The sequence below is a fragment of the Oreochromis aureus genome, linkage group 23 (assembly GCF_013358895.1).
Source record: "Oreochromis aureus strain Israel breed Guangdong linkage group 23, ZZ_aureus, whole genome shotgun sequence".
NCBI lineage: Eukaryota > Metazoa > Chordata > Actinopteri > Cichliformes > Cichlidae > Oreochromis > Oreochromis aureus.
This window is the reverse complement of record NC_052963.1, coordinates 5,635,045-5,660,486: the sequence shown is the minus strand read 5'-3', so window position 1 is coordinate 5,660,486 and position 25,442 is coordinate 5,635,045. Positions and strand designations below refer to the sequence as shown.

The following is a 25,442-nucleotide window of genomic DNA, read 5'->3' as shown; positions in this document are numbered from 1 at the left end:
CCTCTTCCCTGTGGGACATGATTGGAATACCTCACAAAGAAGGCATCTAGGAGGCATGCTAGTCGGATATCCAAACCTCCTCAGCTGGCTCCTTTTAATGTGGAGGAGTAGCAGCTTTACTCTGAGACCCTTGTGGCTAGCAGAACTCCTCACCCTTTCTCTAAGGGAGAGCCTTCAAGATAGCCCAGGCACCCATTGGAGGAAACTCGTGTCTGCTGCTTGTATCCATGGTCTCATTCGTTTGGTCACTAAACAAAACTCATAGACTGCTTTGCTTTCACATTCATGATTACCACAACAGACCAATACAGTGTCTGCATCCTGCATCACTGCAGAAGCAGAACCAGTCCATCTGTTAATCTCTACTGGACCTTTTTCCAGCAGAGACACTTTTCAGTTTCAAACAGTTTCACAGTTTCAAACAAAAATTTTCCATTGCTATTGCTTGACCATTTTCTTCTTTTATATTATATCAGGATAATCCCCATTACCACCACTACTAGAGCAGGGCGATATGACCAAAAATATTTATCACGATATACATTTGAAAATTTGCAATAACGATATAACTCCACAACTTTATTAGTGCAAATAAAAAAACATCAGTGTATTTTCACTTAAACAAGCAGTTGTTTTTTATGTGCATTAAAGTTATATAAAAATTTAACAGTGCAAATGCAAATTCCTCGCTGACAGTTTAACCAAAAGTCATTTCCAGTTGAAATTGGCCGACATATCCTCAGCATAAGCATGTATAATATCCACAAAACTTAAAAAGAGGTTAAACACACACAATACGGTAATATTATGTTGATGCACAGTACGTATCACTCCGCGAGGCTCCTGCCTACGATAGCCGTAATGCTCCGACAATCCATCAAGCGGTGCGGGTTCGTAGCTTAGCAAAGTTGTATTAAAACATTTGACAGATTTTCGAGCGCCATGTACATAAAATCGTTTCAAGGTCAGTAAACACAACCAGAATTCATACATAAGGCACACGGGATTATAAGGGGCACTGTCGATTTTCAGAAAAATCAAAGGATTGATTTTAAGTTTGCCGTATTTTCACAAAAACATAGTAATAACGACGGCCCGCTAGCATGCGCTACCAAAAATAGTGCTTTGTTGTGTATCTTACGGACGAAAGCTAAACCAGTTCCACACCACTGAGGTTGCAGCATTTTTACAAACCAATTCCGATTCATCCGTTTCATTCAACGATCCGCTTTCGCCTTTCTTATTCTCTGTCGCCGCCATGCTTTTCCGCCATGTGCGTATGAAAACAAAGGCACTGCGCATGCGCGTTTTACCCATATTCTATCGTGATATTTCATTTTCTTATCGTTGTCCAACATTATACCGGTATTACCGTGAACGGTATGATATGGCCCAGCCCTAACTGCTACTACAACCTTTCCTATGCATTCCTACTAGTTAAACCCACACCTGTTGACTTCTTCATTAGGTATGCCTGTGCAATCTAGTTCAAGCAGGAAAAGTTATAATTGTACTTTATATTTATTATTAAATCCACACTGAGGGCACTTGGTTGAGCTGGTGACGCATATGCTGAAAGGCTGCAAGGACCTGAGTTCACTTCCTAATAATCTATTCCTGGGTTGACACAATTGTAACAGGAGCCGAAGTTGTGTTTGTAGCATCCAGCTGTTGAAGCAGATAAAATACCAACACAAAGGGAGTCTTGCATATGAATCCAGGATTCATATATGAGATTCCAAATCTCAGCGTTCTCAGTGACCTCGACCTCAAGGTGAAGGTCAGAGGTCAGGTTTTCTTGTAAATGAGGTAACTCATTAAGGAAGTCCTGTAGGAGTTAACTTAGAAGGCTAAGGGGTAGCACTGGAGGCCACCACTATTTTTGACAGTTTTTCTCAAGCCAGAATTTTACAGATATCTACAGACATGTAGGTGAAACAGCTGTTTGTGTGAATTTCCTGTGCTATCACAGCTCTTTGAGACTCACTTCCAAACTGGCAACACCTCATTCTTATTTTAACGTCTCCTTCGGAAATAAGCCTTATCTCTATGGCACTCTTTCTGTATTCATCACGGAGCTTGTCAGTGCCGGGCTTAAATTGTTTACTGTGTGTCACAGACTTAAGGCTGCCTCAGAACAACAGTCGCCAGTCTAATGGGAATAGGAGCAAATTGCTGTTTCAGGATAGCGGCGTTTCTTTTATCTGGAATGCTCAGTTGAAGTGTAACCTCTTTAGAGCTGCCTTTTATGGGAAGTGTTGTCACTGTGCAGGTTTGGAGCTAGGAGACAGTGATTGTCATGCAGCTGCAGATAAACGCCGGCACGCTGAGCATTTATGCACTAGAGGAAAAATAGATGTGGCGAAAAAGCTTGTGACTTGAATGCTTGATTTGGGTTTTCGTCTCTATCACCATCAGATGTGGACAGGTTTTCCAGAGACTTTTGAGACTTTGAGAATTTTGAATTTAAATTTTCCTGTCCCCCCCCCCTCCCCTCCTTCCACTCTGCAGGTTAATGTTTCCTTACCGGGCGCCCCCAGGGTCGCTTTCAAGCCTGACTGCTGAGAGTTCGGCACCTCTGTCATCCTCCTGAGCGATCTAATCAATCACCTCTAGCTCGACAAGACAGCACACCAGGTTCTGCTCCGTTCTGCTGGCGGTTGAGTAGAGCAGGCTCTGTGTTGCCCTGAGCCCGGCTCTCAGCAGGACTGCATCACCATGGATACAGAGTCCACCTACTCGGGCTATTCCTACTACTCGGGGCGCTCCCGGGGATCCCACAGACATGGGTAAGTCCTGCCAGTTGGTTATTACGGTTTTTCCTGACTCTGCTTTTACATGAAGTGTTGGTGTGGGCTGCAGGATTTCCCTCAGTAAAACATGTCTGAGCTGGTGCCTGTTATGTGAAGTTGAAGTGGTAGTGGATGTGATACGATTACTACTGGTTGGTTAGTAGATGTAGATGTAGTAGATGTTAACAGCAAAATCAGTTTTTAGGAGACAGATAGAAGAAGCAAAGATTCTTACAGATGTCTTGGAGAGGATGGTATTACTACTTTGTCCCTGTTGGTGCTTCTGGGGGCTCAGTAAATCAGTGGATCTGTTGCACTTTCTTTTTGTGATTTTCTTTCTGACTCTCAGCATTTGTTTTCCTGTCCTGTTCTGTGTCTTTGTCCACCTCCATAGTCTCACCTTTTGTGTATCTGTGTCTTTCCCTCTGGCCAAACATGTGTGGAGCCCACAGCTCCTGCAGGCGCATTAGTCTGTCAGCAGCCAAATGACTGTGGTTGACAGGCCTCAGGAAGGCAGCAGGAGACAGGTGCTGAAGAAGCCTGACTGACTGGCTCAGCGGATACATTAAGACTGAGAGAGGAGATGAGAGTAGAGAACTGGAGTACAGGATCCTGTTCCATAACAGCCCCTCCCAGGTCAATGACAGTCCCCTCCTGCTTGTTTGCCATATATCTTTTGGAGTACTTGTGCCTGCCTTTCCCACTCTAGCTCCCACCTGTTGCTGTTTAAGGGATTTGTCATGCTGTCTGCAACTTTCTGCCTCTGTCCCCTTCACACTGCACCCCCCTCAGCCCTGCCCTCCTTATCGCTTTCATTTCATTCTCCTCATCATTAAACATTTTGCTCCCATGTGACCAATCGTGATATGAAGGCAGCAGCTGCCCCCGCTCTCTGTGATCACCCTTCTTCCCTCTTCTCCTCCCACTTTTTAAATGTAGTCCATGCTGCTCTTTGAGGATGGAAAGCACAGGGATATCACTCGCTCCCTGGTCGTCTGCATTCCCCAGGGCACCAATGTGTCCTTGTAGCTCAAAGTTAAACTGAGCAAAAGTGCTCTCACTTAGCATGGAATCAAAGACAGTGGGGAGAGGTCAGTGCTTAGGAAAGTGGTGGAGACCTGTGTTCTCCTTTTTCCTTTGCTGCACTCTTTCAAGTGAGAGACAGCAAATTGGAAAGGGACATATGGGCATCCCTGCCAGGCGCCATTCCACTCCCTGCTCCTCCGGTCCTACCATGACTGTGCCAAAGCCACCGGCTGGCCTCTAATTTAATATAGAAAAAACTAAATTGTTGCCTTTGAAACCCCTTGCTGTTCTCGCGGGAAGGTAATCTTTTTACACCAAGGGGTGCCATGCGTGAAGCTGCTTCGGATCGCTGTCGTCTAATTACTCTGATGCCAGGAACAGATGCAAGCATGTGGGAGTGGGCTCACTACTTGTGTGCATACAACCATACAAATAACAGATAAGAACAATATCCTTATATATGGGTACATGTGACTCACTCTCGAATGTAATTTGCTAGGACATAATAGAAGAATGGGATTGGCTTAGAGTCTGAGTAACAGAAGTTGCAGGATTTTTGGAGTCGTTTCCCCCTCATTGCTGGCTTTTTACCCCTTCCTGTTGCAAGACATCTTCTATTGGTGTCTTCAACAATACATTCCCCTGTCCCACCAATAAATGGCAGCAGCAGATCTGTCTGCAGAACTGCTACTGCCATGTTTTTGTGCCAAAAACATGCTGATGACACCAATTTCTTACTTGCTTCTAGTAAATTAGTGTGTTTCTGTATTTAGAGCATGGCATTAGCAGTGAAAGAACCAAATTATGCACATGCACAGGTTAATTTAGCTATCCAAAGCTTTGCTTTGCTTCTGGCTCTCTTCCACAGCATGTCTTGTGTCCTGTCTTCCTTCTGTCACCCCAACCGGTCATGGCGGATGGCCGCCTATCCCTGAGCCTGGTTCTGTCTGAGGTTTCTTCCTGTTAAAAGGGAGTTTTTCCTTCCCACTGTTGCCAAAGTGCTTGCTCATAGGGGCTCATATGATTGTTGGGTTTTTCTCTTTATGTATTATTGTAGGGTCTATGTACAGTCCCCTTGAGCCGTACATTTACCTTGTTGTTGTTTGGCGCTGTATAAATAAAATTAATTTAATTTTCAAATCAGTTTTATTTATATAACGCAAAATCACAAGAGCAGTCACCTCAAAGTGCTCTGTATCATCACATGACCCCCTAACAGGAAGACACCTCCGGCAGAACCTGGCTGCACAATTAACTCTGACGGGAAAGACTTTGGTATCATTTTTGCTAATTTTATTTAATAATATAATACTACTTGAATTATTGGACTTGGGTTGGTTCAGATGACCTTTAATCTTCCCTTAGTTATGCTGCAACAGGCCTAGGGTGCTGGGGGGCTTCCCATGATGTTCTGAGTGTTTCTTCCTCACTCACCTTTTTCACTCTGCATTTAGTCATTCGTTGTTATTAATCTTTGGCTCCCTTCCACAGTATGTCTCTCGCCCTGTCTCCCGAATCTCACGCCCCACCGGTCACTGCAGATGGCCGCCCCTCCCTGAACCTGGTTTCTGTCAGAGGTTTCTTCCTGTTAAAAGGGAGTTTTTCCTTCTCACTGTCACCAAGCACTTGTTCACAGGGGGTCATATGATTGTTGGGGTTTTCTCTGTACTATTGTTGGGACTTTACCTTGCAATGTACTTTGTGATTTGGGGCTATATAAATAGAACTAAAATGAGATGAATTGAATTGTTTGAATTGTTTGTAGATTGCAGTACTTGAATCACCATTTTTCCAACTGGTGCAGTGCATAATAATTGCTACTCAAAATAGGCTGCTACTAAGTAAATCCTAAGAATTTGTGTTTTTACCTTCAAATATAATAATTGCAGCTGCTGCAGCTCTGCCCTAAACAGCTTCTGCTCTCATACTTTCAGAGTGTGGAGTTTTGATGCAGAGCTAATTTCACTTTCTTCGGTTTTGCTCTCAGAACTTCTCCAGAGCTAGGCTTCTTCGCTTATTCAATTTTAAGCATTTAAATGACTATAGACTTGCAAATCAAATATTAGCAGCTGCTCATGTGTAAAATTGGTTCTTTTGATTGCTGTAACTCCAATTACAGAGCAGCACACAATATTCACACAGGACAGAGACATTTCAACTAATATTAAGTCATAGTTTTAGAACCATTCAAAGGTTCCTGCATGATATTATTCTTAAAGCAGAGCATTTTACTTTTTGTTTCAACTGGATTAATTAGTCTGAAGGTTAAGATTGGATCGGAGAAACACAAAGACTTATCACACTTAGTGCCCCTTCAGCTCAGGTTTAGACAGCACAGTAGAGGCTTCTTGTGACTAATTACCTTGTCGATTAAACAGGAGGCCAACAATCATCAGAATCATCTAAAAGTAAGCTTATTGTTAAGTAATATAGCCACCAAGAAGCTTAATGAATTCAGGCGTGTCTAGGCAACAATATGTTGATCTGAGCACCACGTACTGTCTTTTGTTATAGCTGAGAACTAAAAAAATGAGAGATTTCAGCAGATAATCTTTTGCTCTGTTTTTACACTGTGTTAAAACGCACAGATAATAAAATAGGTGTACATTCAGATGCTGAATACCTTATATTCCTCCCCCCTCTCATAAGGAATTAACAAGGGATTGCTAAAGAATCAGACCTGCAATCAGGATTGAGAAAGGCATCAGTGTTCATCCTTTCTCACTGTTTTGTTTGGGTTGTTTGACCCCCAATAAACTGACCTCAAAGTCTGGGCTTTATTTCCCAACCAAGACATGTTCAAAGGGAATTTGAGACTATGGATATGCCCGTAAACGTTTTTCCGAGGCTTTCTTGACCTTTTAAGCTGCTGTGAAAACATCAGATCAAGTATTTATATGGTATCAGTTCACAACAACTACCTCAAGGTGATTCGTGTAAGATAAAGACTGTACAGTATTAGAGAGAGAACTCTTACAATCAGATGATTCCTATAAACAAGCGCTCGGTGATTGTGGAATGGAAAAACTGTTTCCAAGGAGGTAGGGGCAGCCACAAACCATGACCAGTTGGGGTCACAATTAGCTGGAAAACCTTGTTTCCCATGGGGATCTTGGTCATCATTAGTTCTTTGGAAATGAAGTTTCTGGAACTTGTGTGTCAGTTTGAATGAAAATCCAAGTTCACGTAAGACAGAGTGGTGATTGTTTGCTCACACCACTGCTAGCTCAGTGTGTGATGTGCTGGTTTTGACTTGTGTCACCATTGTCGCTGTTGGTGGTGGCTGATCTGCACACTAGTGCTTTGGCTCAGATTGCTGTGTTGACACAAAGCTCTGTGCCGCACAGGTGTGGGGGTTACTCTGCCAGCCAAAGAGGGGACAAATTGGTCCACAGACAGTTTGGCATGCCACCCTAGTTGGCTGTACTTTTTCACTAGCTTCTGTGTGAGGTGGAGAACACACTCGTCCTCAGGTGTTGGAGGGAAATACTGCTTCCAGAGACAAACTGGCAGGACTCTGCCCCATTGTCAGTTTTCCAAAAAGCCACACCCATTTCAGGGATACACGCTGCAAGTCAAATCCCATTAATCAAATCATAGCAGCACAATTTTGGAATATTGGTGAGCCAGCTGCATGCTAATGAGGCAGGAAGAGGATGTGGTAAGAGAGACAAAGGGGGAGGAGTGCGTGTATGTGCTGGCAGCTTGGTATCCATACAGTGCAGTAATCCCAGGATGTTGCTGAAGGGGGAATGAGAAAATGTGCTGGAAGAGGCGAGAGGCTGGTACACAGATTGGTAGGCCAATCTGTTAAACCACTTGCTGGGCTGTCCGCAGGCTCGCTCACCTCTGTGTTACTTTGCAAATTGCATATTTTATTGCATTTCTAATTGCTTTTTGTTTAGTTTCTGGGGTTTAACTGACATTAACTTTTATCTTATTATTTATGCATCGTCTGTCTTTTCCAAGCAGTTGAGGGCCAGGGGTTTTTGTTGCTCTGTATAGGAGTTTCAGAAATGTGAAAAACAAATTTGAAATATTCTGATAAATGTCTTCAAAACAGCTTCTTATTTCCACCAGTGATGATTGATTTTACTGGCTGAATGTCAGATGTGGCTAACTGAATTTAATGGCATAAAGCTAGTTTGCTTTTGTTTTTGTTTTTTAAATGAAACTAAACACGATTTCCCCCCCCCAATTTCTAGAATCTGAATAAACAGATCTGACCAATCAGATCACTGCATTTGGCGACAAATGTGCTGTAGCTTAAAACACGCTCTGCTACTGACTAACAAAGATGTACAAATAGTCAAATAATTCTGTTTTAATCAGACCCACAGCTATAGACGGTGCTCCAGGTCAATCAGCTCTCAAAAATGATTTCTCAGAATTTCATTTCAGTTTTTCACAACTCGAAAGTTCTAGGAAACATATGTAATCCCAACCGGCTGGCGAGTGGTTTCTGGAGATTGCTGGCTGTCATTAGGTGAAAATCAGTTGCACCAAAAAGCTCCTTGTGATTGCTTTGGTCACTAGAAACCATCCTGTAATTTGCATGGAAGACACCAGCTTATTTGCAAACACTCACAATTTATTCTCCAAACTGTAGTGAAACTCAAAGGAAAATGTAAAAAGACAGATGTAAACTGAAAGTCAGTCTGATTTACCATAGAGTAACACACAATTCACGTTCATGAATTAATAATTGCTTATGTCATAAATTTATTTATTTATTAGTCAAATCAGTTACAAATGAATGTTTAATGTATTTTACTTATTAGATATTAAAAAACCAATTAATTATTTGACAATTTAAAATATAATAAGAGCAATTATAAATACATGAATATATGTGTGTATAAATGTGTTGTGGGATTTTACAAACTGCATTCATAAAGATGGCTGTCATGTAAAAGATAAAACTGCGCATGTAGTCTCACATATAGTCCAGCTTCAGACAACAATAACAGAGGGAATGATGGACTGATCGGTATCATTGTAATCACTCTTTCTCAATTATTTTAAATCTTAGGTATCAGAAAGTTATGCGGTAACAGGTGGACTCAAGAGACTGTTCACAGACGGCGTTTCCATAATTAATTATTATTAAAGGCTGTAGGCTATAGCTATTGTTTTAACTGTGCTAGCTGATTCAGGCTTCATTTAAAAGGAGCAGATTAGCTTACTAAAAATGGCAGCCCACTAGTACTGATGGGATGTAATCTTTTCCCAAGCTAACATGAGTCTTAAAGAGTATGGCTACATGCAGCGATGCTAGTCTTAGCCACATCAGCGTGTTACCTTCAGCAGATTGTCAGGTGATTCCACAAGGTGCACACTTCAAGGATCGGGGCTCCCTTCAGTAATGTCAAGGCAAAATATTCTTAAAAGCTTCTTAAAATCTTCTTAGCAGTGCAGAGATATTGACACAAGCAGTAACCTAGACAAACCCAGTCAGCCATCTTCATCATCATCTCTCTAACCAAACAGAGAGCTCCTTACATCACATCGCACGACTAATTTGCATTACTTTTTCTCCAAGGCCAAGAACTGTTTTAGCAGTGGATGTGAAGGTTTTTTGAATAAGTAAAATAAAGTGACAGAATTTAGTGCTACCTTTCCAAACCAAGAGGGAGCAACATGGTGTGATTGTCACAGACGAAGCTTTTAACCTGTTATCCCCAAACACTGTATAATTGGTAAGTGATTCTTTTCTTTTTCAGCAGAAGAAATGTTTGATTACTACTCTAGGTGGTAAGCCCGTTTGCGTGACTAGTTAGCATAGTTTTTTTTGTTTTGTTTTGCTTTTAATATGACTTTCTGCTCCTTTCCACTCTTCTTTTGTAGCTGCTACCTTCTCCTTACTTGTCTCCCAGACCTCCTTATTATTCTGACTGTGACCTTGAAATAGGATCACTGCTTTGTGAGCCCTGCTGCTCCTCCCTGCTTCCTCCTCTACAGCACTTCTCTCCAATTAATAAGTGTAATCAGCGCTGACGTTTGACTGATGAGCGCTCCCTCTGGAATAACCATCACCACAGCGATGACGCTAGTTGTAATAATATTTAAAGTAATAATGATAGTGGTAATATATTTAAAGGCTTACATCCACCTCCTAATCTCCTGGATTTATTAGATAAGAACATGTCAGTCACTTTGTGAACTGGATTGCTGCAGGCTATTGAAAATGAGCTTTCTCTCACTCGGTGCAGGTTTGAAATGTTCATCTCTCTCGTGATTTTCTGCAGGAGAGCGAGTCCATATTTAAAAAGGAAGGGCAAGAATAGAGACGGAAAGCAGACTGGGCTACACCCTTTCATGAAAACACTTGGATCTAATGCAGCTCTTGCTGGACCATAACAGCTCCACTGCTGTCAGTCATACAGCTTCCTTCATTACCAGAGGCAGGATATCCTGTACATTATGAATATGAATGGTTATTGTGTGACAGTAGTGTTCAAGGGTCACTTGAGTTTCTCTTGCATAGGTCAGTATAAGGTTGATGGTGATGATTAATGTGTGACAACAACGATTCAAGCTGATCGCATTAATGTTTCATTTTAATATCAGAGGAAATAAGTATGTAGAATCAAAAGTGTGCAGTTCCCGTTGATTCTGCAGGCCAATTGAAGATCTTTTAGGTCATTGTTTTGGTTTTATAGTATATAAACTCGCTAAATTAATGCTAATGTTTCTCCGCATTTGATGTAAATAAACATCAGGGGTCAGAAGGATCAGTTCATGTGGGTGTCAGAAGGACTGCTTGTGTTCTTGTGTGTCTTAATAGAAAGCAGGACACAAAAGCCTCCTCCATTGTGGAAATTAGATTTGTTACACTTCTGTTCCAGTGCTGCTCCTGCAAAAGGAGTTATTACCAGGAAACAACAAGCTTAGAGACTGCAGGAAACTCATTAACATTTAGCATGACAAAGAATACAGCATCAAGAACAATCCTTCTGTCTTTAAAAGAAGGGGAACACAAGAAAAATCATGTAATTTCTTCTTTATTGACCTGCATATTCAGTCAGTAATCTTGCTGAATCTTCATATCTAGGTTAGGTCCGACAGCCTTGCCTCGGCTCTGGTCTTGTCAGTCTCATTCATTGTCCAGCAAAGGTTCTCAAGCATATGACTGCTCACATAAAAGCTGAACAAAGCAGTTTAGTTGTACTGTATTTACTGTATTTTAATCTGGAAGTGTTACTAAAATTAGAGCATAATGTGTGTTTGCCCAGGACAAAGGAGACGGATAAGGGATTAAAGGGGCTGCAGAGTGGGCTCGGTGTCATGTGGCGGTGGTGGTGATGCTGGGCGGAGAATGGGGAGACCTGCCGCTCACGCTCTATACAGGATTACTGTAGCACTTATATTGCAGTTGACATGGTTGGAAGACATCAGTGATTCAGATATTTAAGCCTTATGCTCACTCTGCATGCGCTTGAATTCTAGAAAACCAGAATGTCTTCAAATTCTTTGTTGTGTAATTCAATTCTGTTCAATTTCTATAGCATCAAATCACAACAACAGCCGCCTCAAGCTGATTTATATTGGAATGCAAAGACCATACAATGCGCTCACTGATCGTGGGTTTTGCTTTTTACTTTCTTTTTCAGAGAGCGAAGCCGGGACCGGCACAAGTCGCGCAGCAAAGACAGCCGCTCGGAAAAGTCTGTAACGATTAACACGCCGCCTGCAGAGCCGCTGCTAGGCGACTCAGCTGTACGGGGGGAGCAAGTCCAGGTACGACCGTCTGCAGATGCAAGGCACTGCACAGTCACTACCACGCTGCTTCACAAACCTCTCACACTTTTGATTCACAGCTTAGTTTCCACACGTTCAGCACATTCACCATAGATGACCTCTCATCAGTGTTGCTGTAAGTTTGACGGAGGGCTCTGCTGCTGTGATTTATATATAGGATTTGGAGCACAGTAGACTTGTCACTCGCACTCAGAATGAGCTGGAATGATAACTGTGTTTATCAGCCTGGGCTGGGACAGGCCATCTGGTATTTCAGGGCAAAAGCCAGGAGGGCCAGTCCACTTATGTCGAGATCTGGGCCGTCACTTTCCGCGAGCCTGTTTCTGAAAATATCTGCAACAGGGTATGGACGCAGCAGGCTTCCTCTCTCGACGGCGAAACTCTGATAAATCCACTTCATTAAAGGCAATCGGCAGGCGCTGGCTCAGTTCTTGAAATGCACCAGCACTGGGTTGGTAGACGCTTTCAGTGGCCCCCTCTGAAATGGACCAGGCCAAGCCCACACAGCAGCTAAGCTGGAAGCTAAGCTTTTGACTCTCAAAATTCAAAAGTGTTGCCTCACAAATCATGCTGACTCGGAGTTCCATGATTGCAAGCTCAAAATATGGATTATGTGATGGATTATTTGATACAAGATAAGTATAAGGTAGGCAACATCATAGGTTACACCAGCTTAAATGTTTGCTAAACATCTGGTACTATACACTGAACCATCTGGCCTTTGGTTTGTTTGTGTCTAACAGAAAGTCTACTGACTCATGTTTAATTTCACGTACCAGGCAGACATTTGACTATGTTGCTTGGATTCAGATAAAAGGTCGGTAGATCAGATAGCTCTGTGTAAACTGGGCCGGTTGGCTGCAAGCTGGCATGTCGAGACATGAAATTCCAGGTAGCACTTGAGCAGTACACGACTTCTTAGTCACAGTGGAAGACACTGAGTAACAGCCGGAACATAATTAATTTTAATGTTCCTTAAATAAAGAGGACAGATAAGTAGAAATAGTTGTAATTAAGTACTTTATTGCACAGAAATATTGTTTTTGGAATGGCTGATAGACAAAAATATTGATGTAATAACATCATTATTGCTTTAATAATTGCATAATAATTACAAAAATCTTTGAAATCCTGCAGTGGGGCACGTTTAAACTCAGGTCCATTACTTTTATCAGCATTCTTCTGAACATGCTGTGTTATAAATGGTGGAAACGAGGTTGTTTGGATGTATTTACAGAGTTTTGGTTGTATTAGTAGTAGTGAATAGTGATGCTCCTGGTGATACATCCCTCTACTAAGCAGCATACATCATTTCTCAGTTTAATCCCTGTCCTTGCTTTTAGTTTTTATTCACTGCATGGCAACATAATGCATTATGAATAACTTGTTAAGTCATTTACTCACAGCTGCTTCATAATGTGCATAAACACTGCTGTAATCATGTTGTCAGAGGGAGCAACGGCCTCTCCTGATTTCTTCTGATTGCTTCGAAACAGCTTCGCTTCTGTTCTGCGGTTGCTTGTTAGCATCTTAAAAGCAATTCATCCAACAAAGCTTTTAAAGAAGGAAATACTTCTACTCCTGTTTTGTGTTTTCCCCCAGCCGTAGTAAACATGATGCAGAGTTGCAAAGTGCAAGTAAAAGCAGACGGTTACTTTCCCATAGGCAGTGATGGTGACTCATGGTTACGCTTTTTCGTGGCTTGGTCGGACATGAAATTATGTCAGTTGCACAGGATAGAGAGACAAAGGTCTAACGTGTTAGTAAGTGAATAATGTTGATGTGCTTTTTACAAACCTAATAAGCTGTAGACTTGTTAAAAAAGTCCAATCAGACTGAATTTTAATGGAATATGACTTCTTTTCATCACAGTTTAAGCCCTTTTAAAATATGAAGGTTTAAATGTAGCATCTGTGCATCTTGATGGAAAAACTGGTGACCCCTTGTGCTACAGTCACACTAGGAAAAAGTAGTTGGAGACTGTGGTATTACCACAATTACTGCAATAGTGTACAAACAACTTGACAAAGACCAGGTCTGGGACAACTTGAGGAAATTTGCCATCTTTAAAACAGCTTTGGTGTCTCAAGATGAAGTAAAACTTAGTCTGCGATCAGTTTGCAGTGAGTTTGTGATTGAACGGGTCACATTGTTTGTAATGATATGGAAATTACCTGAAATAAACTGATGAAAATCTCACATCTGTTGTCATCTACAGGCAGAAATTCACCCTAAACAGAAATTTGCATTGACTGCTTACATTCAGAATCCATTAACTGTCTGCTTTTCGGGTTTGTTTTAAATTATAGACAGTGAGATTAAAAGAGTTTACAATGAGGAATGTCATCATTTGAAAACTAAAACATAATGGACCTTATCTGTGCGGCTACGTACAATGATACATTTTCCATATTTTTAGTTTTTTCAGGAACAAATTTGTTGGAGGTCATGTAGGAATGTTTTAAAAAAAGACGGTAACATTGGTAAGGCACTGATTTAAAACTGATTCTGTCATTTCCTGAAACAGAGAAACCACTAATACTAGCGAGAAATGCTTTCATCTGAGGCAATGGAGCCTTGATTGAATTCTTCTGTTTTACTTTTAAAGGTCAAGCTGGCCGCTGAGTCAAATACATTATGGAGGAATTTAGCCTTTGTTTACGTGAGAACGTTTTGTGTTTTAGTCAAACCGTGTGAAACCGTGGAGCTCATCACGTGTTCCGCTTCACCAGATGACTGGAAATGATGTCAAATGCAAACATGCACTTTTCCTGTGACGAGACTTGTTTGCGGGAGTCTGCATGCTTTTTTTTTTTCATCTGCATACTGCGTCTTATTTTAACAAACAACGGGATTTGCCACACAGCACAGCCGTTCTTAGTATTTAGCTCTTCATGTCTTATTCATGCCGTGGCCTGCAGTAGTGCTGCTGACAGGGCGGGGAGTGTTTGGCTTTAGTTTGAGTAATCAGGGCAACCAATTCTACTGAGAGCGAGGCTCAGTACAAATCCCTGTGCGCGTGCTCGTTGTGCAGGTCTGCTGTCTCACATATGCCCCCCCCCCCCCCTCGTCTGCATGCGTCAGTCTGATCTCAGAGTCTCACAGTGCAGCACTGCGCTCATTACTCCACTGCTGAGACTTAATCAGAGTCTTGGCTGACAGAGCAGTACATCGCTCCGGGCAGGGATGTCCTCACAATCCAGCGGCTGTGTCTGTGATGCCTCACCACAGGAAGTATAAAATAAGGGAGGTTTACATAGAAGTGATTTGGAAAGCATAACTGGAGTTTTAAGCAGGCGGAGGGATGATATGTGTTTTTGTTCATGTTACTCACTCAGTTTATATACACTTGTTTTATTTGAGCTTAGTGTGAGAGTCTTTGCTGTTGTTTACAGTTCTTTCTCCTGTCTTTGCTCTCAGTTTCCTTGGGTGTACACAGAGTGGAGGAGGTGTGACACAGGTGTCACTGTTAGTGCAGAAAAGCTTTCCAATGAGAGAGAGAGTCATAAGAGGAAGTCAAACAACAAACAAGCACGAGTGGTTGTGGTGGAAAGCATGGATCGCCACCAAACTGCTGACCCTTTATTGTATTTTGGGTATATTCAACACATGTTTACTGTGATTACATGGACATTATGCATGTATAGGTAATGGGTAATAAAGTACTGATTTGTAAATAACCTGAGCTTATTATAATATTATGCTGCAGTTTATTTATCACTAACTAGCCAGCACATTCGCTTTATAAGATATAACGGATATTGGGGACAACTTGAAAGAGGGGAGGTCAGAGGTCAAATGTGGCATAATATTTGGATGCAAACAATAATATAATATTTAGAATGTCCATACACCAGGATCATTTTCTAAATGATGCCAATACAAACAAAGGCAGTAGAATTTAAAGCATAATTTTAAAGATTTGACCTTGAAGAGGAGGTCAGAGGTCCAAAGTAACGTGATAGTTAGAGTTTCCATATATCATTTGTTGCCAATGGCAATAGGAAGCATAGTTTTAACTCTATAGAGCATTATTATCACTTTGCACTTCAAATCAAACTATTGCCCTTTGGGGAGAGGTCAGAGGTCTTTATATGGTACTTTCTGTATGCTGACAATACACGCCACGCTTGTAGTTTTTTTAAGTTATAAGGCTTTTTGTCAGCTTCCAATAAAGAAATGGTTAAGTTAACCCTGAATACCCTAACCCAGAAGGAATGACACACTAAAACAGTACGAAAGCCCTGACTGGCAGAGGTAACCAGTCTAGTTTTTTTGTTGTCTTTTTCTGAGTCACTCGCAGACTGATACTGGATCCAGATATCAAACTGATTTAGCCCCGCTTTTATATCACCAGGGTGGGGCGATATACCTGACATGAACACTCTCGAAGAGCAAGGCCAGAGCCTCAGGCTGTATGTTTTCGTGTGAATGCGGCAAATACAGTCCAACTTTATCCAAGTGCATTGAAATCTTCAGGTGGCGAAGTGCGGCATCATACAGTGTCGATGGGAAATGCTTTGTGAAATGACACTGGACGCGATCATGTTTTGCTTGTGTGACAAATTGTGTCAGTTTATGCTGCTGTTATTGTTGCACATGACTGGATATTGGACTGTGTAGTATGCAGTAAGTGGTGGATTGGAGTAGCTGAGGTCAGTGTAGCATGGCAGCTGTGCAGCTTAGGAGAGTGCTGCGGAGCTGCATTGTATGAGGTGTCAAACAGAAGAAATGTGATATGTTTAAACCGTAAAGCATTCTTTGAGAATTAGCACCTTCCTTTCAAAGCTAATGGAGAGAGCACATGGAGCTGGATATCATTTTACATGTTTATGTGCAGGTCAGGGGAAAGAACCTCACATCTTTGCACACCCTTCATACCTTACACACTTCTAGCCGAGTAACCACCTTATAATGCTTTCCTCTAGGGTTCCTTATGCGCCTCTCTCAATGTAGCAAGTTCTTTGAAGTTGCACGCTTCCCTTCTTCATCACCTTCCGTCAGAATCTCCACAACTTGCTCCTCCACCTCCCGCTCTTTCACCTTTTGCTCACCCTCCCTGCAGCCTGGTTTATTCGGTCAAATTAAAAGCAGCTGCTTTATGATCTCAGCTGCTCCCCAGCTCGAGCTGTAGCACGGTGAGAGTGGCACAAAGAACAGCGCAGGTAGCTTCACTGCCACAGACTCTAAACCATGTCAGGTTCCTGGAACAGGCGGAGTGCTTGGGCTGGTGTTTTGGACCCCTACTCTGTGGTGAGTGCCACCTGGCTCCGTGTCCTGTGAGAGAGAATCCCACAAAGCTTCATGGTTATCCCAGAGCTTTGTGTGTGTGCGTCTGTGCTTGTTGTGAGCTGCATGGGTGGGGAAAGAGAAAGGGAAAGACATGCTCTTCTGCTGTAGATTTGGAAGATGATTTTTGAGGTGTTTTGGTGGTTTTTATGCCTTTAGTGAGTGGACAGGATTCTTCTTCTTCTTCTAGGATGCTTAGGTCCATTGTTCCATTTGGGGAAGTTTAATAGCACAGAGAGGTGAACTTTGATTAAACATGCAAACTTGTTGTTGCCTGATTTGCTATTGCTTTAGATTAGCTTTTGTATTCTTTATTCTAAGGATGATCTTTTTTAAGCTGTAGTATGATGACACATTGTGTATCATTGTCAAAAAGTCATTGCAGTATGAGTGTTTTTAAAACTGAGTCACATCAGACTGTGGCTAAGCAGTATGCTCCTAACAGGCTGTTTCTAGTCAGTCAGAAGTGCTCTCTGGGCTCCTTTTGGGATGCTAATGTTCATAAGTAGAAAACAGGCCTAAAACAAAATATACTAGTGTGACTGATCTGTTGTAGTACACTCCATAAATGGGTACTTCTCTTCTAAACTTGGGTGTCGTAGCATGGAGGTCTATGGGGAATCGCTCACTTTTAGAGCCAGCCTCAAGTGGCCTTTTGAGGAACTGCATTTTGAAGCATTTTTGTGCAAGAGAGCCAAAGTACAGCACAAGCGTCATTCTGAGAGACACACACGTCATTCTTTAGTCATTAGCTTTATCTCTAAATTTCATATATACTGTATATATACTCTATTTAATAGCTCAAAGGCAGCTAAGTGTAACTGTATTCAGAGTTACTGAAGCAGGAGGAAGCGTTGTCAGTATTTTCAGCTGTATATTAATACACATGTGTTGCCCCAGTGAATATTCGCATTTGCACAACAGACAAGAGGAATGAGTCGGATTTTTTTTGGCATACAAAACATGTTTTATTAAGAATTGTTCATCTTTTTATTTGTGCATTCAAAAATATTTAGAATCTAACCCGACCTTTATTTTTAAGACACGCCATCAGTCGGTTGGATAAACTCGTTTTGTTTTACTTTGTGCACATGCACTCTCTCACACATTGACACACATGCCAGTGGCAGCTCGGTGACACCACAGTGCTCACTGGGTCAGAAGCAATAGACGGAGAGTGGTGCTGAGGCAAGAGATGAGCAGAGAATGAGGAGGATGAGAGAGGACGCCTTGAGGGAAAGAGGGAGGAAGGAGTTGGAGTGAGAGAAACATATCTTTGGGTGGATGGCACTGGCATCTAATTGTTGGGCTATTTGTTTGCCGTCATCAGTAGGCTCAGATATTTGTTTATTGTACTCAGCTACTCCTCTTTCTGCTCCTCTCTTCCCTTCTTTCTCTACCCATCAATCCTTTTTATCCCCCCTCCATCCCTGGTGCTGTCAGGACAGCCCAAGCGATTGTCTCCTCTCTCCCCCACTTCCCAGCTTCTCTTCCTCTCTCCTACTCCTTGCGGTCCCTCACTCTCTGTCTTCCTCAATAAAGCCCCTTACATTATGTGGCAAGTGAGCACACAGTCCCATACAATACCTCCTGAGGCACCATGGGAGAGATTTCTATATAAAGACGGATAAAGCGAAGGGCTGGGCTGCAGATCGGGCGAGAGTCAGGGAGGTCACATACACACAGTAGCAGTCTGAGATGGATGAGGGGAACAAAGAGCAGTAACTGAGTAACGGGACAAGGTTAGGTTTGGTAGGTGAGGATTTCAAGATGCAGACACCAGCAGTGTTGGAGGCGGGGGACGTATTGCAGGTGCTGGAGGTTTGTGAGGCTCCGGAAGAAATTAAAGAAGTTATTGTCACCACATTAGAAGAAGGTTCTAATACTAACTCGACTCCAGTGACCAGCTGTGGAGCAGGAACTAAACCAAGCCAGGTAAGGCTGACAGGTCTCCCCGACTCACCAGAGGCGACGCTCTGTTGTTTTTAGCAAGCGGTGTTTGCTTTTCATCCTCAGTGTGGCTTTATTTCCTAATGCAATCATTTGCATGAGTCCGGACACACGTCCAGTCAGGTGGAACGTGTACTTCACGGTATAGCAGGCTTGTATTTGGTGTGTTGTTCTGCTTTAACATTGAAGACAGCTGCACCACAGGATGATTGTAAATGCAGCTGATGTGGAAACAACACTAGTGTTTATCGTCACTCATCTGATAGCGTTCATGTTTTTCTTTCTTCTCTCACTTTGCTGTCAGCAGGAAGATGGACTGTCTTCTATGTTGGTAATCTAAATATTAATAATACATATTCCTTTTAAACTTCTAAAAAGCTATTTTTACATTTAAAAACATTTGTACAATCTAATGGCTATTGAGCTGTAGCACGCTTGGCATTTATTTTGACTCTCTATAATCTTTGCTTTCACTGCGCAGTTCTATGTGCCACCAAGTAGGAAATGAATTTTTTTTGTTCGATAGCAAAACCAAAGCAGAAAGAGTGCAGCTATGCTGGGTTTCCTCCTCAGGCAGCTGAGATGGTGGATGCTGGAACAACCACAGCAACTGTTGGAAGTCTACCTGACAGAAAATATAGCTCTGCTAGCAGAGGAGGCAAAGAAGAAGAAGAGGGATCAAAGTGAGAAAAAAACCAAAGTAAAAACGAGCTGACTCGATGAATCTGAGACTTGAGACTGTTCAAGAGGCTCATTCAGTTGGCACTTTTTCCAACTAGATAAATAAGTGGCAAAACCTGACTAGTTATTTTTCCTATTATAGGAAATTCCTATCTCAGTTTTTCACTGGTAGCATAAGGAAAGCTTAGTTATCTCTTCATGTCAGGTATGACAAACATATGTAGGCATTTCAGAGCAGTTCTAGCATTCATTTGGACTCTGATTGTTTCTGATATCTGTTTCTGCTCTCCACCAACTCCTGAGCACAATATGTGGCTTTTCATCTGACAAATCCTTCATCGTGTTTATCAGCTAGCTTTGTCTGGTTGTTTGGTGCTATGTGCAATGGGATGGAGGGGTAAATGTACAGCGGGTATTTAGAGCTTTTTTGCTGAAAACAGATGCCATTGTTAACCTTTCATGCAGACGAGCAGGTGAAGGTAGTTGTTAAAAGCCTTATTTTTGGTTGGCAAGTACTAGAATCTTGATCTGAAGCTAAATGATTGACACTGTGGCTTTTGAGGTGGGGATAGGACTCTATGAGTCATGTTTCTGCATCCACTCTACAACTACCCCCTCATGATTACCTGACATTGTGTATAATCCTGTTAATCATACAGCAGTTTGGCTCTTTTTCATGTGCCGCTCAGCTGTCAGTCTCCCGTTGTCTAACACTCCCTCCTCTATCCCGCGAATTAGCCAAAGAAACTTTTTTAAGTGCTTTGCTTCCTTGTCCAGACAAGTTGTTGGCAGCCGCACACGCTGTCCGCACTTTAAACAAAGGAGGTTTTAAATTGCTGTGAAGAGCTCTTTGGGGCAGCTTGATGCTATATTTTACACACACACACAGACACACACACCTTGCCTCCCAGGAGTAAGTAGAGTGCACTTGTTCCTGCCCTGAGTGAGGGGCTTTGTTTGCTGCCCACTTAGAGCTGAACAGAAAACAGGCTTTTAGTGAACATTTGATTTACTGTGAGAAACAATAGCTGTTATTTATACTCTGGTGGACCTAGAAGGCAGAAAATACTCAAGTGAAAGCTTTGTAAAAGTCTCCTGGCTGACACGGCATGCCGGCGCGCTATAGATACAAACATACCTGTGTCAAACACACATGGAGCTTTCTGAGTCTGTTTTGCTCTGTTATCACTCTAATCATTTCTTAACTACTCCACTACTTGTGTTTCTCAGCAGAAAAAGGGAAGGCAGCTCAGGGTTTAGGTTATTAGCGAGCTGGCAGGCTGAGTTGAAAGCTTATGGCCGTTATTTCACTTGTAAAGAATTTCTGCAGGTGCAAAATGTGTTGGTTTCTCCCACTTATACAGCAGAAATGGGTTGCTGTCTCACCCAGGGCCACTACTTTGGCAAAAACAGCTGGAACTGTCACACAATTTCACATCAAAAACACCCCAGAGGCCTTTTGAGCAAAGCAGTTCAGTAATGCAATACAATGCATCCAAACAAGGGCTCGTGTGCAGCTCAGATCAGCCTCTCTGGATGTGTTTAAAGCTCAGCAGATACGGTATCGTGTTGCAACACTTAGTTTGCTGTCTCACCGATAAATTTCTCTTTTCAAAGAAATGCTTTCAATATAAAAATTGCACCTGCTGCACCTGCCGTGCTTTCCATAGTGTCGCTACTCAGCTGATTGTGATGTCTCCACTACATTGTTTGCTGGGTGAAAGATTTGTGCTTTGTTGGAGGTTGCTGAAGTACCTCTGTTTTTGATACTGAGTTATCATTAGATCTCATTCTGGATCTCATTGTCGTGACAGAGAGAATGTAAACGTGTAACTTCTCTGTCACAATTTTGTTAGTGATTGTTTTGATTTTTGATTTTTTTCATTACCAAAGACAAAGGTTCTTGGCTGACGAAGGGCAGATTGCTGACTTTGGGTTAGGAATGAGTTGCTGCCTGAAGTTGATGAGTTAAAGTATCGGGGTTAAGCAGGGGAAGAGTGAAGTGGGAGATTAATTTGAGTGCACTGTTCTGATTAGTTGTGGTAATTAGAGCTGAGCATGAAGAATGAGACGTCTACTTTCTGATCTTAACCTATCACCGTGAGCTGTGTTCTGTGACGAAAAAACCCAAGACACACTGAAAAGAATCAGTTTCTGTGCCGGCCTATAAAAGCTTCAGTTTCCTCCTGGAATAGTTGGAGGTGGTGGCTGGGAAGAGTGTGGTCTGGACACTTCAGCTTAACTCCCAGATCCTGATGAGTGGCACAGTAGACGTTGGATGGATGGAGCAAGGGCAGTGGTCACACATAAACAAAAAATAATAATTAAATAGTCTATTGGTGGAAAACACCTAGTTTTGATTGGCTGGAAATAAAAAATCTTCTCATTTCTAGAGTATGTTAAAATCTCCCAATCACGGTTCAAAATTCTACCATGTGCTTCTTATCATTAAGTTTAAGGTTGCTGCATTTTGGCTGCACAGTTGAGAAACTGTTACTGACAGTTCAGGAATGTGTGGTTTATATTATATTTGTAAAGTTGCAGCCTGGAGTTCTTCCCCGGCATCTTTTCCTCTGCTCGCTAGTATGTGCAGACACGTCATTTCAGATGTTTTCATCATTGTTTGTCACCCAGTCTGCATCCAACAAATCACTGCAGATGTAGGACAAGAGCAGACCTGACAAGTGTTCAGCTGCCGTGTGTGTATGTAGTCACGAATGGAAGATTTGTTGGTCTCGCCGTCTGGCCCTTGAACTGGCCTTGCTTTGCCTGCACCTCTGGATCAGTCCCTTTCCTCGTTTAATTGGCTTTCCTATTGTTGAACATTTCTGTCATGCTCCTGCCCTTTTCTTCCTGCCTCTTTGTTCCCTTTCTCTTCTCACTTTTCCTCTCTGTTTCACCTATTTTCATATGATGAATGGGTCTGGGCCTCCTGCGAGGCTGCCGGTACTGAACCAGATCAGCCTGTGGTGATTGGTTAATCCCATGATGAAATGTGGGTCACTGATGTCTATTTTTAGTCACGCTGGCAGAGGGAAAGCCCAGGTATGGTAATAGGCATCCAGCAAAAATCCAGCTCCAAATTTTAGGAGCAGTGAGCCGACTGAGTTTTGCCGATTTAACAGTTTAATGATTTTTGTCTGTGAGACCACGAAGAAAAGTGGAAACACGTCAGTGGACATCTGTTTTTCCTTTTCTGTTTTGGGGGTATGTGATGATAGAGTTCTTGATGGAGTAATTTATGCTGTGTGAGATTCAGGGGCTCGAGGCAAGGGCAACGAGCGATGAGTGTACAACAGCCATGAGGCTTGAGAAGCTGTGATTCATGATTCCCCCTGGGTGTTGTTGAAGTACGCTGTGGTTAGAGAGGCACTCTTCCTTACAGCTAATGCCTATCGATTCACCTTCCTCACAAACACGCACACGGCATGCTTGGCTTGACTTAGAGAGCGACCAGACAAGAATCAGATGCTCTGTACTCGGCTCAGCATGGGTCAGCGGGTCAGTTGTTGTAAGTTTTCTCATTCAGACACTGGAACATTTCAAAATTAAAGCACCCTTCACTTATCTCCTGTGATGCTGTACATCTATCTTAATCTGAGCAGCAGCAGTTTAACATTGGCTGTAATAGTAGACTAAGCATGGGAAGTTCATATAGCACATTTTTTCCATACTTTAGGGGAAAAACTGATGACGTGTGATGTAAAGCCCCTGTCCAGTTACACCGGTTGTCAGTCTCTGCTGATATCTGCCAGTGCAAAGACAAAATAATGACTTTAGCTAACTTTAGATCTCAGCTGGGGATAATTGCTTCATGTGAATTAAAGACCTGTTGCATAAGCCTCCGTGGAGAAGCTGAGGGCTCTCCAGTCCGTCTCTTTCATTATTAATGAAGTGGCTGCAACTGTTGAGTGGACTAAAGCTTGTTTTATTAATGGTTGTGCGTTTGCTTTGTGCTTTGCTATAGTCTGTTAATCTCCTTTAGCTCTTAGGTTTAATCAGCTAAATTGATGTACAGAGTTCATCTGTGTGTGCTATAGTAAACAGTTGTTCCAGTAGTAGCATTCTGCGGTTTTTGGGAATATCTGATGTGAAATTCAGTGGAGAAGAAGGACTTTTTCCACTTTGTTAGATATAAAAATACATCCATTGTCAGGCTACACATGTTCATAAGTCTTACATTTAGTTGTTTATCATATTCAATTCAATTTATTTATACAGCACCAAATCTCAACAACAGTTGCCTCAAGGCGTTTTATATTGTAAGGTAGACCCTACAATAATACATACAGAGAAAAACCCAACAATCATATGACCCCCTATGAGCAAGCACTTTGGCGACAGTGGTAATGAAAAACTCCCTTTTAACAGGAAGAAACCTCCAGCAAAGCCAGGCTCAGGGAGGGGCGGGGCCATCTGCTGTGACGGTTGGGGAGAGAGAAGGAAGACAGGATAAAGACATGCTGTGGAAGAGAGACAGAGATTAATAACAAGTATGATTCGGTGCAGAGAGGTCTATGAACACATAGTGAGTGAGAAAGGTGACTGAAGAAGAAATACTCAATGCATCATGGGAATGCATCATATTAGTCCATTTTTATGATTGTAGCAGGTCAAAGGTCAGACCATTTTGAGACTGCTTTCAGTGTTGAAGCTCTTCAGAGAGAGACCAGTAAAAACAGGTGCCTGGGTCGTCCCCGGTGAGTGTCGGTGCTACTAAAAATATACCTCATGCATCATTTTTAAAGCTTTGTTAATGCTGTGGGGTGGTTTTTCAGGAGTTGGGCTTGCCCCTTTAGTTCCAATGAAAGGACCTCTTAATGCGTCAGCATACCAAGACATTTTGGACAATTTCACGCTCCCAACTCTTTTCCAACGTGCACGTGTGAAGGCAAATGTCCAAAAACCTTTGGCTAGAATAAAATATCAGGCTTGTTTGGTGATATTAAGACAGTTCTAGACCAGCCTGATCCTATGATGATGCTGCCCTTGCTGTTTAAAGCGCTATATAAGAACCAGTCCATTTTCCCATTCGTCTGAAAGGTGCTGGTGAAACCTTTTTGTCTTTTTCTCTCATCATCTTGGCTTGTATGTGGGTGTAGACATGGTGTTGTAGTGGAATTATCTTATTAATACTTGAGTATGCAGATTAACTGCAAAGTTTTCACCCTGAGGCCAGTTGGATACTTTCTGTTCCCGTGCAGCAGCATCATCCTTTCAACCTCCTCAGTGGAATTGTTCATAATGTGTCTCCCCCATCTCTACAAGTCTCATGCACATGTTATTGATATGAACCCGAAATATGCATTATATTGCACATTAGGTGCAGCATTTCTGGCTGATTGGTGGGTAAATCTGTTACTGAATTTCTTATAGCTGATGGCAGTTCATCATCTACCCTTTTTTTGCTTTTAGAGGCGGAACTCAGCAGCTCGCAGGGTCACGTTAGAGGCCTGTTATGACTACAACGTAAAGAGTTCTTATCTTTGTTATTCTAGCAGCTCTGCCCCGACGCTGCTGACCATCATTATCTGCGGATGCAGTCCAGCCCAGACGTCAGCGTGTAGCCCAGTTGGCAGCTTGTGCTGTTAGCTTTTTCCACTTCCCATTTTTAGTCCTTTCTTTCTCACATGCTTGGAAAGAGTCTCTCTTTCCTTTCAGCTGATACTTCAGTCAAAGGTGAAAAATCATTTTAGAATGCAGTAACAGGTGACATCCATCTACAAGTGCATGTTAGGCTAAAGGGAAGTGGCTCAAACACAAGGGAAAACCATCCATCCATCAATCCATCCTTTTTTCCCCCTTAAATAAATACTGTGAATAGGAAGGGCTTCAGAGGGCAAGTACCATCCAATGTTTACTAGAAATGGAATGCATCTTATTGACCACTCACTGCAAGACACCTTTTAACCATTTTCCAACATCTTACAGTGAGCTTACAGT

General features: G+C 42.2%; 1 protein-coding gene across 3 annotated transcripts in view; it reads left to right on the top strand.

Moving 5' to 3' along the window:
* Positions 1 to 25,442, top strand: part of LOC116321013 (vang-like protein 1) — a 55,914-nt gene that overhangs the window by 12,004 nt on the left and 18,468 nt on the right. For 2 of the 3 annotated variants that reach the window (XM_031740759.2, XM_031740758.2), the window contains exons 2-3: positions 2,512 to 2,789; positions 11,432 to 11,558. In XM_031740759.2, the coding sequence (XP_031596619.1) occupies positions 2,719 to 2,789; positions 11,432 to 11,558 (198 nt within the window). In that variant the 5' untranslated portion in view covers positions 2,512 to 2,718. Of the gene's footprint in view, positions 1 to 2,511; positions 2,790 to 2,822; positions 3,429 to 11,431; positions 11,559 to 25,442 lie in introns of those variants that run through there. The other variant, XM_039607311.1, reaches the window with a different exon arrangement.